General features: G+C 33.6%; 1 protein-coding gene across 1 annotated transcript; it reads left to right on the plus strand.

The window, feature by feature from the left end:
- The first annotated feature begins 4136 nt into the window (after positions 1-4136).
- On the plus strand, positions 4137-7352 carry LOC145089019 (putative indole-3-pyruvate monooxygenase YUCCA4). The gene is made up of 4 exons (XM_079027523.1): positions 4137-5167; positions 5632-5880; positions 5969-6094; positions 6861-7352. The coding sequence occupies exons 1-4, from the start codon at positions 4544-4546 to the stop codon at positions 7041-7043; spliced, it is 1182 nt and encodes a 393-aa protein (XP_078883649.1). The 5' UTR covers positions 4137-4543; the 3' UTR covers positions 7044-7352.
- Positions 7353-16968: the final 9616 nt, after the last annotated feature.

Consider the following 16968-nt stretch of genomic DNA (forward strand, 5'->3'; position numbering starts at 1 on the left):
GTTACTCTTATTTTCTTAACTTTTTCTGAATTTGTAAGAAACAGAGAAAATTATTTTAGTTTGGTTTATATTTATAAGTGAATAGAACATAACTGAACTTTGATTTACATATATTCTATTCATATGTGTATTTAACACACACACATACACACACACACACACACACACACACACATATATATATATATATATATATAGGGTAGGTTATATAGAAAACAAAAAAAACCCTAAAAAAAACCATAAAAATGCATAAAAACAATATCTAGAGATCCCAAAACTTTTTTTTTTGATCTTATATATGAAAAAATCGCATATCTATTTGAAAATTCGCTAAAAAAAAAATAAAAAATCAATTTCTTTTTAAATTGGTTTTTTTCAAAAAAAAAATTCAACGAATTTGTAATAAAAGGTGCGATTTTTTCAAAAAAATTCAAAAAAAAGTTTTGTGATCTATAAGTATTTTTTATGAATTTTTATGATTTTTAGGGTTTTTTTTAGAATTTTTTGTTTTCCATAGAACCTAAACCTATATATATATATATATATATATATATATATATATATATATATATATATATATATATATATATATATATATAGTTATTCTTAAATGAATATATAAGGATGCAACATATATGATGAATATAACATATATGATATGTTTTTTTTTTTTTAAATTTGTTATTTTTTCGCTTCAAACGTTTCTCTTTCAATTTAGGTGACTTCTCATTAGAAACTTCATTTTTCTTACCTTTTTCTTTTTGTATCTTTTCTTGAAAATTTAAGAAACAGTCAAACTTAATGTAGTTTAGTTTTGCTTGTATTCACAAACGAATATAATATAACTAAATGTGACATATTCATGTATGAATATAACATATTAAGTTTCATATACAATTATTCAGATATGAATAGATATTGTTTTTTTTAGTATTCATAGATCAATAAGAGAATATTGATAAAGTATTCATATGTGAATAGAATATAAATAATTCGGTTTTATTTGTATTCACAAACGAATAGAACGTAATTGAGTGTTATATACATCTATGGTATTCATAAGTGAATATATATATATATATATATATATATATATATATATATATATATATATATATATATATATATATATATATATATATGCTTCTTTATACTAAGTCAAGTCACATAATATAGAACAGTTATGAATAAAACATGAAAACATATATATGAAATATATATATATATATATATATATATATATATATATATATATTGTTATTTATATGTGAATGTAATTATTATGAAAAGTACTTCAAATGTGAATGCAATTACTATGTATAACACATTAATATATGGTATTTGAGTTGAATATACCAGGTGATGGTTATAGAAAGAATGGTTTTGATTTCAAATTGTGGTGTATAATTTTGCCTAGATTAGATTACTTATGTTAGATTTTTGGGAATTATGATTTTGAATTATGTTTACTAATTTATGAAAATCGAATGAAATTAGATGTGATTATTGATTGATTGAATATAATAGAAGATGATTCTGATTTCAAATTTTGGTGTAGAATTTGCTCAGTCAAAATTGCTTATGTTAGATTATGAGAATTCTGATTTTGAATTATGTTTTTATTGGTTTCCGAGAATTTAATGAAATTAGGTTTGATTATAACAAGTAGAGGAATATTTGAGTTTGAATTTTGTATTTTGATTGCATCAAGAAGATGTTAATTTCATCTTGTTGTTTTTCTTTTCTAAAAATCATACTAGTTGGAAGGTCTGTTTTTTTATTTTGATGTTGTTTTTTGGTAGATATGTTAATATCCTATCCACCGTTTAGAATGAGGATTTTAATACAATTCCTTTGTGAGTAATGCAATCACAAGTGATAATGAAGTTAGTGTAAAATACAATTTCTCAAGTTATTGTGAACAATGTAAGAAAAACATGACATCGAAGAAGAAGATAACGATGAAGAATCTTTTGACAACAACTTTCAAGTTCATTCAACTTTAATGGTATGGAGAAAGCAAATATGACTAGTGAGCATGTGTTTGACAATTGGGAGTAAAGGATTGTTGGTTTCGTATTTAAAATTATATATATATATATATATATATATATATATATATATATATATATATATATATATATATATATATAGGGAGAATTTCATATATGTCCCTCTTAAACTTCAAAATATCATATTTGTCCAACTTAATTTCTCAATATCATATTTACCCTTCATAAACCTTCAAAATATCATATTTGCCCAAATCCTTTTTTATAATGTTTTTAATATTTTATAATCATTTTTTATACCTTAAAATTATTATAATAATTAAGAAATTTAACAATATTATCATTGCTTCTATGATAATGGAATGTGAACTTCTAAATTGTTGGAATGTCGACCTCTTCACAGACAAAAAGATTCATCTTCAACCCTTTCTATGGAATGTATATTTTGATTGTTTAGTTTTTGTTGTTGTTGATTATTATTATGTTGTAGATGAAGGATATTTTAGATATTACCACTGATATTTTGATGTTTAAAAAGTGCATATATAATATTTTGATATTTAATAAGGGCATATATGCTATTTTGATGTATAAAAAGGACATATATGATATTTTGAAATTTTATGAAGGTTAAATATGATATTTAGAAATTTTATGAAGAGTAAATATGATACTTAGAAATTAAGTTGGATAAATATGATATTTTGATGTTTAAGAAGGGCATATATGAAATTCTCCATATATATATATATATATATATATATATATATATATATATATATATATATATATATATAATCTAAGATGGTGTTTGTTGGTTTGATTTAACAAAACGTCTGTTGGTTTTTGTAAGAAGTCGTTGTTGGTTTAGATTTAAAAAATTATAGATCATAATTGTGTTTTAAAAAAAATATTGATAAATATTAATAGCAAAAACTAAAAAGAAAACAAAAAATTTTATATCAAAAAAATAAATAATAACTACATTGAAATTTTCATATGATATGAATAGGGTGTTGTTAAATCGACACCTTATGAATATTTTTATTAAAAGTCAACATACAATATACTATATATAAATTAATTTTTCAAAAAAACAATATAAATTTACCAATAAAAATACCTTAAAAATCAAATAGAATGTATAAATAGAAAAACATCGTGTTTTTTTAGCAAATTCCTATTAGCTTTTTTTTTTGTTCATGTCACATGTGAAACAAAAAATAGAACACAATATTTTTTATTTTTATTTTATTAATTTGCTTAGTAACCCATTTTGATAAATGAGAACTTCTCCAATAGTAAAGTTATACCATCATTTGAAATTTTTGTTACTTTCGTTATTCTAACAACTTTGACCTCTAATTAAATAACTCATATTATACTTTAAATATTTACACTTTTATCATATTACATTTTAAATATTTCTACTTTAATATAAAATACTTTTAATTAAGATTAGTATATAAATATTTTATAAACTATGATAGAAATAATTAAATAATTAAAAATTATTTAAAACTATAATATAATTAAAAGGATAAAAATAAAATATATTAATAAAAACCAAATGATTAATTGTTTAAAGTTTTATAATATATTGATAATTTAATATATATTAAATAATCAATAAAAATACACGAATAACTAGAAACTCCAATATTATTAAATAAAAACAAATGATCATTCACTAATAATAAAATAATAAATAAATCAATATCGGAGATGCCTACCTTTAAAAAAATAACAATTAGTAAATAAGTTTTTAAAACCATAAAAACTGTATAATAAACAGATATTGAAACCCCTTTAAAAAAATAAAAGAAAATAGTCTATGCTGACATCATCTTACTCTGCCTCTCACATCAATTGCAGGCCTACCTCTTGAGTCTTGTAGAGAGAGTGACAAGTAGAAGGTCTAAGGTTTAACGTAAATAATTTTCTTTGAATTTGCATGATGAAAGGATTTGATGAAGTAATCAAGAGAACTTTGGGACCCACACTCAGCCATAGGCAAGACTAGGCGCGTGAAGTACAAACAAAGTATGGTGCGAGCGGTGGTGGCGTTGGCTTATAAATTCAATTCAACTATACACAAGAAAACACACAGTCATCCATATAAATGTATTTATAGGTTTCCCTCCTTCGTCACTTTGCCCCTTCACTTCACTTCATATCCCCTCCCCCTTTCTCTGCACAGAAGAGCCTCAGAAGAAAGAGCCTTGAGAAAGTGAACTAAATCCTTTCCTTAACCTTCACGCCTCCATTTTTACATCTCTTTTCTCTCACTTCTCATAAAACACTCTTTCTCTATCTACATTTAATTAATATCGTCAGAAAGACTTGCTCCCAACTAACGCACAATTTCCCTTCACTCATCACCCTTTTAAACTCACAGTCTTTGAAGTAAAAAAGAAAAGAAGCAGAGCATTTCTTGGATAACGGAGGGGTTTCTGTTACTTCCTCACTGAAACTCCCTTCTTGTTTCTTGTTTTCTGTTGTGAGGTTTCATCTTTCTTGATAAATCTTTGATGGGTTCTTGTGAAAAAGATCAAACGTTCATGAAGTTTGATGGGCCAATCATTGTGGGTGCTGGCCCTTCTGGAATAGCAGTTGCAGCTTGCCTTAAACAAGATGGCATCCCTTCTCTTGTTCTTGAGAGAAGTGATTGCATTGCGTCTTTATGGCAACATAGAACTTATGATCGTTTAAAGCTTCATCTTCCTAAACAATTCTGCGAGCTTCCATTGTTTGGGTACCCAAAGAATTTCCCAAAATATCCCACCAAAAAACAGTTTGTTTCCTACATGGAGGCATACGCAAAACACTTTGAAATCAAGCCGAGGTTCAACCAATCGGTGGCCAGAGCTGAGTTTGATGCTCAAGTTGGTGTTTGGAGGGTGAATACACAAGACTCTGTCTATGAATCACGGTGGTTGGTGGTGGCCACCGGAGAGAATGCGGAGGCGGTGGTGCCGGAGATTCAGGGAATTGAGAGGTTTGAAGGGGTTGTTAGACATACAAGTGAGTACAAAAGTGGGTGTGTGTTTAGAGAGCAAAGGGTTTTAGTAGTTGGGTGTGGGAATTCTGGCATGGAGGTTAGTTTGGACCTTTGCCGTTACAATGCAAGTCCTTTTATGGTTGTTAGAAACTCTGTAAGTTTATCATCACCACTCTTTCTTTTCAGTGTGTGCTTTCAGTGTTGTGTGTGTGTATCTAGTTATGATTAGGGAATTATTGCTCTAATTCTAAATGTCAAAGTCAATTACATTCGTCTTTTTCTTCACTTTTTGAAATGGATATTCCTTTTTAAAATTTAAAAAGATCACTATTTCAAAACTCAAAACATCTGACTTTCTTGTGTATTTCTTGAATCTTTTCTTTTCTTGTTTATAATCACTAAACTTTATGTTTTTCCATATTGGTATTTCATCTTTTTTCTTAAAGAATCCTTTCTTGACATAGAAATTTCTTTTAGTCGTAATAAAATCCGTAAAAAGCCTCTATATTTAATGAGTAGTTGCAATCCTTTTGATTATTTTAATGCTATAAAGACTTTCTTGACGTACTTTCTTTGACTTTGAGGGATGTTCATATGGTTGTTTTAATGTAATTACAGGTTCATGTTCTGCCTAGAGAGATGTTTGGATTCCCAACATTTGGAATTGCTATGGGACTTCTCAAGTGGCTACCTCTTAGGGTGGTGGATAAATTAATCTTGTTTATGGCCAATTTAACACTAGGAAACACCGATAAATTAGGCCTACGGAGGCCGAAAACTGGCCCCCTTGAGCTAAAAAACGCCACCGGTAAAACCCCAGTACTTGACACCGGAGCCTTATCTCTAATCAAATCCGGTAACATCAAGGTAACTATTGAAAGATTCAACACATGCAATAATGATTTGTAACGTACGATTCTTAAATCTTGTTTGTGTTTTATTGGAATTTTTGTAGGTTGTGGAGCAAGGAGTGAGAGAAATAACTAGAAATGGAGCCAAATTCATGGATGGGCAAGAAATTGCATTTGATTCGATTGTGTTGGCAACGGGGTATAAGAGCAATGTGCCATTTTGGCTCAAGGTAAATAGCATGGCATCCATTTAGTTCTTTTATCAAATCATGTATGAAATAAGTGTATGCTACATAAGAGACATGTTTCAAAATATGTACTTTGAATACAATACTTGTAATGTATTTTACTATTTGAATTTTATCTTATTCTCCATCTCACATCACTTTCCAAGTCTTACACATCGAGAAGCCTACAAAATGGTTTTTAGTAACCAAAAAGGTGAAAAACTGGTGGCACTTGTTTGGATGATTCTCAATCTCTTAACATTTTTGTTGTCATTTTATGATGTGTTAACATCAGCTAGTATTCTCATGATTATATTTCTCATTTTTTATGTCTTTTTGCTTAAAAGATTTAAATAGCTTACAAAAATGAAGTTTCTAAATCAAGAGTAATGTACTAGTTTTGATCCATATCCTACTAGTCATTGTAGGATTTTAGTTCTGGTTTTAGTAATTTCTACTCTGGGAGTAATGATCACCATATAATAATATTTTTTGTTAAAGAATCATAATTGAAATATGTTGTGCTTATAATGATCTCATTATTTTGTCCTTTGATAATGAGCTGGGTCATTGACCATGACCCACATCTTTCAGATATGTATGTGGCGTATAATTTATAAACTATAAAAATTTAATTTTTATTTTAGAAAGGTTAAGACTTAGGATCTGAATGTTTTAACTTTTTACTAGTTAAATATCTTTAATTTATTGTGTTAGATCATTATATCTTATGTTCTAATGTTTTTGTTCTTGTTCTTGTTTGATATAGGGAAGCGACTTTTTTACCAAAGAGGGAATGCCTAAAATGTCTTTTCCAAACGGCTGGAAAGGGGAGAATGGGTTATACACGGTTGGGTTCACTCGAAGGGGTCTTCTTGGAACCACATGTGATGCCCTTAAAATTGCCAAGGACGTTACTGGTCAATGGCGGTCAACGACTTGCAAACCCTAACAAAGAGTTAAATCGAAGGGATGTGCCAATATTGGAATAAAATGAACAAAGAAAGTAACATAATTAAATAGGGTTTTATTTTTCTTTAGAGGGTGGAGGGGTATGGTGATATTTACTTAGGGGGTATTATTTTGTAGTTGGAATGTTTACCAAGCAACATTGTGTTACTTCTTGGAGGGGTGATGGGGTTAAAAATGTAAATTAACAAGTTTTGTAGTTCGTTTTTTTGTTTTTTAATCTTTAAATGCATGACTCGGTTGTATTGTACATTCCATGCCTTCAATAAAGTTTTCTTTTTCTTTTTTTGTATTTTACCCTTTTTAATGTCATAATTATTTAATACCAGTTATCACCATAAAACATGTTTGAAAATATGTAGTAATATAATTAGGGATATATACAGTAAAGTCCCAATATTTTCATCGATTAGACAAGAAAGTCCTAAATTTTATTTTTTTGACAGTAAAGTCCAAATTACCGGCAGTTTTTGACACTTTTACCATTTTTTCCCGGTTAGCCGGTAATTAGGACTTTTTTGTCAACAAAATAAAAAGTTTAGGACTTTCTTGTCAAATCGTCAATTACGACTTTACTGTCAAAAAAATAAAGTTTATGACTTTTTTGTCAAATCGTTGAAAATATTGGGACTTTAGTGTATATATAATTTTTTTGGTTAGAAATTTAATGGTATGATACTCTTTAAGCATAAGAGTTATTGAAACCTTCTCTAATCAGCTAGATCCTATTGAAATCCTTTACGTTTGCTTCTTGATAAATCGTTTTTTTAATCTCAACAAACAGATATTGAAAAAAATTGAGATAATCAAGAAAGAAAGAAAGAACCAGGGTTATGTTGGCTTTTTGCAGTCTCAAAAATGGAGAAATTAGAAACCTAAAAAAACGAAATTGCCCTGGCTTTATACAAACACAAACAACACATGTCTAGTCAAAAGGGTGTGAATGTGGAGAAAGGAAAGAATGGCAATTTCGTTTTTTTTGGTTTCTTATTTCTTCATTTTTGGAGTTGCAAAAAGTCAACACTACCCTGATTCTTTCTTTCCTTCTTTCTTGATTATCTCAATTTTTTTCAATGTCGGTTTCTTGAGATTAAAAAAACGATTTAACAAGAAGCAAAACGTTAAGGATTTCAATACGATCTAGCAGATTAGTGAAGGTTTCAATAACTCTTATGCTTAAAGAGTATCATACCATTAAATTTCTAACCAAAAAAAGTTATATATACACTAAAGTCCTAATATTTTCAACGATTTGACAAAAAAGTCCTAAACTTTATTTTTTTGACAGTAAAGTCCTAATTGACGATTTGACAAGAAAGTCCTAAACTTTATTTTTTTGACAAAAAAATCCTACTTACCGGATAACCGAGAAAAAAGGGTAAAAGTGTCAAAAACTGCCGGTAATTTGGACTTTACTGTCAAAAAAATAAAGTTTAGGACTTTCTTGTCAAATCGATGAAAATATTGGGACTTTACTGTATATATCCCATATAATTATACTTTACAATTCTGCGTCTAGCTCAAAGGTTTAAAGCAGTCAAAAAGACGTTCAAGTATTGAAGAGCTAATTCTCGGTCTAAAGAACATTAGGAGTGCAATGATCAAAAGAAAAATGAACGAGCTTGAGTTTTGGTAAAATCAAGGCCCTTGGACTCAACAAACAATTTCCAAAATTTAAAAAAAAAAAAAAAAAAAAAAAAAAAAAAAAAAAAAAATCGATGAAATAGGCAAGAATAAAATGGGTCATTAAGACTGATAAAACACTTCCTTCTTCCATGGACTATGGTATCATCCATGAAAACAAAGGTCCCGTATCAACGGTTTGACTATTAATGAGCGTGGGTCCCTAATTCAAATGCTATTAAAGAAGTGATATGGAGTTTCTTTTCCTCCAAATGATGAGTCTTCCTTCTATAGATCGTAATGGATTACCAAGAAAATGATATGGAGATTTCAAACCCGATGGATTTACCTTTAAGTTTCTTACAGAAATTTATGACTTGGGAAAATACGATTTTCTGAGGTTTATAAAGGATTTTGAAATCTCAGGCTAATTCAGTTGGGTAACTAATGCTTCATTTATTTCACTCATTTTGAGAGTTCAAGATCCACACTCTCTTAGAGACTGCTATCATTGTTCTCATATTCACCCATGCGATAAGAGTTTGGTGGATGTGGTGTAAAATTCATAAAGTAGGTTCAAACTTTGCACACCTAAAATATTACAAGTGTTACATGATTTACCACCCATATGATGGGCCCTAGGATAGGTTCGATGAGGGTCATACATAGGGTACAACTTACCCTTTAGACATTATTGGCCAATCAACCTTATTGTGTGTTGGTACAAAGCATAATCTGAGTTACTAGCCAACTGTTTCAAAGTGGTTTATTGCTTAGGTCATTGACCCTAGCAATTGGCGTATGTGGAACATAGAAACGTGCTTGATGAACAACTCATCATTTATAAGTTCTTTTCTTGAGCAATGAAATTCATTAAGAAAACGATGATATTTAAAATGGATTTTGATAAGGGGTTTGACTCTTTAAATTGTAGTTACCTTGATTCATGATGAAGAAAATGGTATTCATACACACTTGAAGAAATTAGATTAAAGGTTGCCTCTTTTTTTGTACAACTTTAATTTTGGTAAATTATTACCATGCCAATGAATTTGTTATAAGTAACGGTGTTTGATAAGGTGATCCACTATCTATCACAACTAGCATTTTAGGGCTAGAAATTCCTATCTATATACAACTAGCATCCTTTGAGTAAATATGTAACACTATGTGTCGTATAAGTTACTTTCAATACAATACGAATTTATACATCCAAAACAGTGTTTCCAAGTCGAAACTTTTTCATGTAAGCCCAAAAATCAAATCTAATAAGTTATGTGCATTCAACTTTGGGCCTTAACTCAAAACTCTCTTATTGAGCCTAATAGGCTGGTAACTCCTCAACTTGGTTCTTTAGGCCATAAACCTCCTAATGGACCTTATTGGGCCATGATGGATTATTTTAAGACTTAATTGTGCCAATACCCTTCATGAAGCATTTGTTGGGCTGAGAACACAATTTGGTTCGAAAGCCCACATGTAGACCCTAACGGATCGAAAATCCTTATTTGGGCCCAATACAATTTCAAATTACCTTCAAGCCCAAATCATTTCTTCTCCCCCTCTCAAACTCGATTCGGTTATAAAAAAAAAGATAAATTGTGGGTTAATAGTGATGACACCTCACTAATGCATGGTGGAAACGCATACATATTGTCCACCATACTTCTATGGACCTTATGCTTAACCTCCATGTAATTACCCCTTAACCATCTCTCTCTTCTCCCTCTTAAACCAGTCGATACCACCCCCTCCTCATCACCATCTTATTTTCAAACTTCAATCCTATTTTCCATATCTCCTCAACACTCTAAAATCCTCTCACTTTTTCCTTCTAAGAACCATGATCTTGTGAGTGCTTTTAAGTATTCTTCAACAAAGATCATAACTTGGTACGTCACTTCACACTCAAGTCGTTTTCAATCAATCTTATGCTAGAAATCTTTCCTCAAACCACTTTAATTCGTGTACATGCTTCTTTAGAGCCCCTCAACACCGAAAACCTCCTCAAGAAGCTAGCTAAGACCGAAACCACCTTCATTATCCTCTTCACAACCAAGAAAACCCAAGGTGAGCTTCATACCCCTTGTCTTTCGTGATTTACTATCTTTTGGGGGGGAGAAAACAAGCTAGTTTTGTGTAAGATCTTGTTATGTATGCTTGCATGTGTATTGTAACACCCTGAATTCAGGAGGCCTAGAAGGGAAAGGAAACCTCAAAAGAGGAAGTGACTCGACGAGTAGATGGATGACTCGACGAGTAGGATCGCGATTTTGGTCGCGGGTTAAGTGACCTACTCGACGAGTCAGAGGACTGACTCAGCGAGTTGGCTAGGTTTTGGGAAAACCCTAAATCGGGAGTTGGTGCCCTATTTAAGCATCTTATTCTCATTCTATCAGCCTCATTTGTAGCCTCCATTGTCAAGAACCTGTCCCACGAAACCCTAGTGCTCTCTTTGAGTGTGTGAGCCTTTATTAAAGGATTTAGAGTATTCTTAAAGTCTAGAATAAGAAGAAGGAGGTTGGAGGTCCAAGGAGAAGGTTGTAGATCCAGGAAGTTTGCTTCGTCTTCTTCAATTTCTAGTAATCAAGTTCTCACCTTGACTTCTAGTTTGTTTGATCTCCTTATGTCCCTTTTTACGGAGTTTATGGTCCAAGAAGGATGTCTTGTGGGATTTAGACGTCCCCAAGCTAGATCCTTCCAGATTTAGAGGTGTTCAGAGTAGTAAAGACATAAAGGTGAGAGCTTTATGCCATTATACCTCTCCATGCATAGATTAAGTGGTTATTATGGCCTTTTGAGCAAAAAGGGCCATGCAAAGGTAGCAACTTTGTGTTATATCCCGAACCTAAGAGGCCAGATCTGGGTCTTGGATGCCTTGAGCTTGTCTGAAATCGTCTGAATAATGTGTGTGAAATACAGAGACTCGGCGAGACGGTTGTGGGACTCAGCGAGTCAGGCAAGTTCTTGCCCCAAAACCCTTATGTTAAGGGTATGAGTTGAGATTGGAAAGGGACTCAGCCAGTCTGAGTCCATAATGGTCATGAAGTTCATTGTACTCGACGAGTTCAAGGAAGAACTCGGTGAGTCTAAGGCAATCTCCTTAGTTATGATGATGGAATTGACGAGTTGTTCATACAACTCGGCGAGTCACAGACTAGACACATTCATATGTGGATGATGAACTCGACGAGTTCAAGGATGAACTCGACGAGTCGGTTGAAGATGGTCCCGATAGTATGGTTGAGGAGGACCCATCGAGTTCTTGCTAGACTCGACGAGTTGAGTCGAGGGATGTATTGGGTTGTAGGGATATGAACTCGATGAGTTGGTAGACCAACTCAGCGAGTCAGGTCAACTGGATGTTGACTTTGACCGTTGACTTTGACCAAGTTTGAACAGGGTTGACTTTTGGAATATTATGGTCTAAATGTTGTTTGCGTATTGATAGTTCGGCAAGCCGAAGGGTCAACAGTTCAAAAGTGCCGGTTAGCAGTCAGAAGTGTTCAGAAAATCTTCAGCGAAGCGAGGTGAGTCTCCTCACTGTGTGCATGGGTCTACGGCCATAATGTCGGCCCATTATGTTCATGTTTATGTTTTGCTTATATATAGAAGGAAGCCCTAGGGGTTAGCCCTAGGCAGTTATTGATATATGTTCCGCGTTACGACCTGATGTCGGGCGAGGTCCGAGGAATGATAGGATGCTAGAGGTCTTTGTGATTCTTGCATGTGTTGGGATGATAGGATCCGGACCGAGGGTCCGATGTTGGGGTAAGCCCGAAGTACGTTAGATAATAGTATGTTTTTGGTCCGGGGGTCGATGTCGGGGTATTCCCGAGGAAGATTCTTATGTAGTGCGTTAGAGTATACTTGTTGGCTTCGTGATACTTATATGTGCCTGGTAGGGAGGTGAGTGTGGGCGAGGTCCCGTATCTCATCACTGGCTAAGTATGGATGGGGTTCCATATCTCGATATTAGCTGAGCAGGGGCGAGGCCCGTGGTAGGAAGGATGTGAGTGTGGGCGGGGGCCCGTATCTCACTACTAGTAGGAGGGTGGATGGGGTTCCACTACTTCAGTAGCAGACCAGGGGCAGGGCCCAAGTTAGGCGAGGCCTTAGATCAAAGTATGGTTAGGGAATGTTTATGAATGTTTCAGTATGTTATTTGATCATATGTATGTGTATGGAGGGCGAGGCCCGGAGACAGGCAGGGCCTACGGGAAACTAATATGTATACCGAGCGGGGCTCGATGCCAGGTGGGACCTGATAACGGATGGGGTCCAATGGCTGGCAAGACCCAATGCAGCGGGCAGGGGGCCAGTATGTGGTTATGTGCTCAGAATTATGTATGGCATGTTTGGATCACTAGATATGTATGGTATGTGGTAGGTTGGGGAACTCACTAAGCTTCGTGCTTACGGTTTTCAGTTTTGGTTTTAGGTGTTTCCGATAGTGGAATGAAGAGCTCGGGATGATCGCATGGCACACACCAAGAAGTTTAGTCTGGGTTTTTTACTCTGATGAAATGAATAAGTGTTTTGAGAAAAATACTCTGATTTGTCATATAATCCTTTTTAGTATGTTTGAAACGATATAATGCTATGGTTAGTAATATTTTTAAAGAAATTTTTGGTCATGATTTTTGGGATGTTTCATGTATGTTTGGTATAATATATGTGTTATTATGTTGTGATATTATGCTAAAAACTCCAAAATTTCGAGATTTACTCAAGCCTTGAAGTTGTTGGAATAACTTACATTATGTAGCTTCTTATGGTTGGTTAAAGAGGCTAAGAAAGCTTGAATATTCAAAATAAAACTAAAGAAATCATAATAAGGGGCCATATTTGCTACTTTTCATAAAGGTGGGCTTTTATTGACATTCACGGTTCTAGTGAGCCAAAAATGTCATTTTTCGTAAATATGAGCTTTTATTGACATGCACGATTATATTGGGCCTAAAGTGTCATTTTTGTTAAAAATGGGCTTTAAATGACATTCACGGTTTTGTTAGGCCTAAAGTGTCATTTTTGATAAAATGGGCTTTTATTTGACATTCACGGTACTTATGGGCCAAAAGTGTCGTTTTTAATAAAAATGGATTTTATTTGACATTCACAGTTTAATGGGCCAAAAGTGTCATTTTGTGATAAAAGTGGGCTCTTTGTGTTATTTTCGATATTTTGGGCCAAAAAAACTAATTTTGATAAAAATGAGCCTTTTATTGTCAAATTTGGTATTTTGGGCTAATATGGTCATTTTTAGTAAAAATGGGCTTATATGACATTTCTATATAAAATGGACCAAAATTTGATTATTTAGTAAAATGGGTCACTTTAACAATTTGTACCAAAAATTGGACCTTATATGACACTTTTATCCTAATTGGGCCTCATAATGTCAATTTTGTGCTAAATGGGCCATAGCATCAATTTTATAGAAAAAAAAAATTGGGCCTCTCGGGAACATATCGCTAACAATCGTCTATTTTGATAACAACGATGAAACAATGAACTATTCTGACACTCTCGATAAAAAATGATTGCATTTTTACTATTTATGAGTTATAGTCAAAGATATACACTCGTAACATTATTTTTAATGCTAAAATAATGAAACACATTATTTGCGTAAAGATGTCATTAAGGCTCTTGTGAGACGCACCTTCATCGTACCTACCTTAGTGTACACCGTAAGTCTTGTAGTTATAACCAGAGTCTTCTGGAGGGAGAACGAGAATTTGTGTATAGATCTATACGGGGTTGACACCCCACACCTGAGTTGCTCGCTACAGCTAGACAAGCCAGTCTAGCGTAACAAATGTCTTCTACGAAACTGACGCCTGAAGAACGTCAAGACAGACACTCCGTCCTATTAGTATGCTTATAACGACTCACATAGAGAATAACAAAACTATTATAAGTTTTACGCTGAATATACATACCACTTAGTTTTTTGAAAGGTATAAACACTGTGTTGATTATTTGCACGGTCCACCTCACTCCGGTCTTTGGGTTTAAGACCACAATTTCTCATGACACAGAAAATACAGGATTTTCTGGGAATCACTCCCGATACATTTTTCAAATAAGATAAAACAAGGATACACATGCTATAATACGATATTTGAAACAAAACTCAAAAACTATTTTTTTTACAAAAAATATCAGATTTTCTGGAGTTTGCAACTAATACAAAGTTTTTCTTACAAATATGCTTATGAACTCACCAACATTTTATATGTTGACGCTTTCAAAATAACTTGTATTCTTAGGAACACATTAAGAAGGTTGGCAGCTTTGGACTTTTTGCATGTTGTTGTATTTTGTTTCCATCATACACTTGATATTTTTGGGATGTAATTTTTTCAACAAACACAATGATGTAAACTATGTATGTTGTTATATTTTATGCATGGTGATGATGATGTCTATGTTTCATTTATACACACTTAATATGATATTACAAAATGAAGTCATTCGCCCCCGGACGTTTCCGCCGTTCCGGTTCGGGGGTGTGACAATATTGCCTTTCCTCTTCATCATTGTCATAGAAGGGCTTAAAATAGTTATGAAAGTGATGTAACACTCGAGTTTGGTAAGTTTCACATTTAACACCTTTTTATCTAAAAGTGTTGCATTTTGGTCCTTAAGCTAGTACGTGGGGGCGTACTAGCCTGATATCTTGATCACAGATCCCATCCACGTACGTTGGGCGTACGTGGAGTATGCATGGCGTACATGAGCATGAGTGAAACCCTAATTTTTAAGGTTTGCACCCTATTTAAACCTTATGATAGCCTTATTTGGTCATGTTTAGCCAGCCTCCACCTTCCTTTCCCCTGAAACTGAAACCTTAGTTTATTTTTGTGAGTTTTGAGCCTTAAAGAGTGTTTGTTCGTGGTTTCTGAAGGAGAAGAAGAAGAGGAACATTTTGAGAGGTGTCTTGAGCTTAAAGATATGGGGTTAGCGCATCATTTGCAAGCTTTTTGAGGTAAAAAGCTCACATATTGATAATCCATGATGCTAGATCTAGTCATGTTGTTATTTTATGCATTTTGAGTCCTTAGAGTGATTGATGAGCTTCTTGACTCACTTCAGAAGTATTGGTGTTGGATCTAGGCTTCTTCTGGCCCCCTTGTTCATACAAATGCAAGCTTTATGGTGTATCTTGAACTATGTGTGTGTTAAGACCTTTGTTAAGCTCTTCTTGAGCTCTTGAGCCCCATTAAGCCATGCATGTGTGTAAAGTTGCCAACTTTACATAATAAGTGATCTTATAGAATCATATCTGAGAGTTTGGCTTGAAGTCTCAATGGATTAAGTGCTTAATGGAGCGGGGTGGCCAATTGGGGAGTATGTTAGGCGTACCAAGCTGGTACGCTGTGCGTACTAGCCCTAAAGGGTGTACGCTAAGCGTATAAGCTGAGTACGCCCCACGTACTCAGCAGATGGACTTTTTGGGCTTGCATTCTCGGTTTAGGCCATAGGTTAGGTGTTCTTCATTTGGGCCTTGTTGGGCCATTAGATTTATGACTTGGGCTTTTGGCTAATGTCTTGGGTTCTTTGGTTTTAGGCCCATGATGGGTTTGGGCCCAATTTGGAAGATTAGGTCATATTTGGGATTTGGGTTATCAAATAGAATTTGGGCCTTTATATTAGTTGAATTGGGCCTTGGTCATGGGCCAAGTTAGATAAAGGGAAAATTTGTCTTTTGCCCTGATGATGGGCCCAATTCTTTAGACTGATGGTTATGGATTTGGAATCCAATTATTAATTGGATGTTATTGGTATTGATAACATGGGGATTATCGGACCAGCAGACAGAGATTTATCTGAGTGACTCAGCAGCTTGAGGTGAGTTTTATTACTGGTTTTAGTGGGTCGAAGGTACTGATGCCGGCCCATGGTTTATTATGTTAGGATTCTAGATGACTGTGTGACTCTTGCATGTTTTATGCGTTGGTATGTATACTGAACTGGGCTCGATGTTGGGCGAGTCCTGATGAGTGTATTGTATGCTATTGTCTTTGTGATTATCGCATGTGTTAGCCTGATTAAGTTTTTATATGTTTATATGTATACCGGATGGGGCCTGATGTCAGGCGGGGCCTGATGATTGACAGATCTGTAAACCGAGCGGGGCCCGAGGCCGGGTGGGACTCGATGTCGGGCGAGTCTTGATGAAGGGCGGGGGCCTATTATGTGTTTATTATGTATGGTATGTGGTAGTTTGGAGAGCTCACTAAGCTTTGTGTTTACGGTTTTCAGTTTATGTTTCAGGT

This window comes from Lactuca serriola, chromosome 1 (genome assembly GCF_051521515.1).
Source record: "Lactuca serriola cultivar US96UC23 chromosome 1, Lser_US96UC23_V15, whole genome shotgun sequence".
In the NCBI taxonomy this organism is placed as follows: domain Eukaryota; kingdom Viridiplantae; phylum Streptophyta; class Magnoliopsida; order Asterales; family Asteraceae; genus Lactuca; species Lactuca serriola.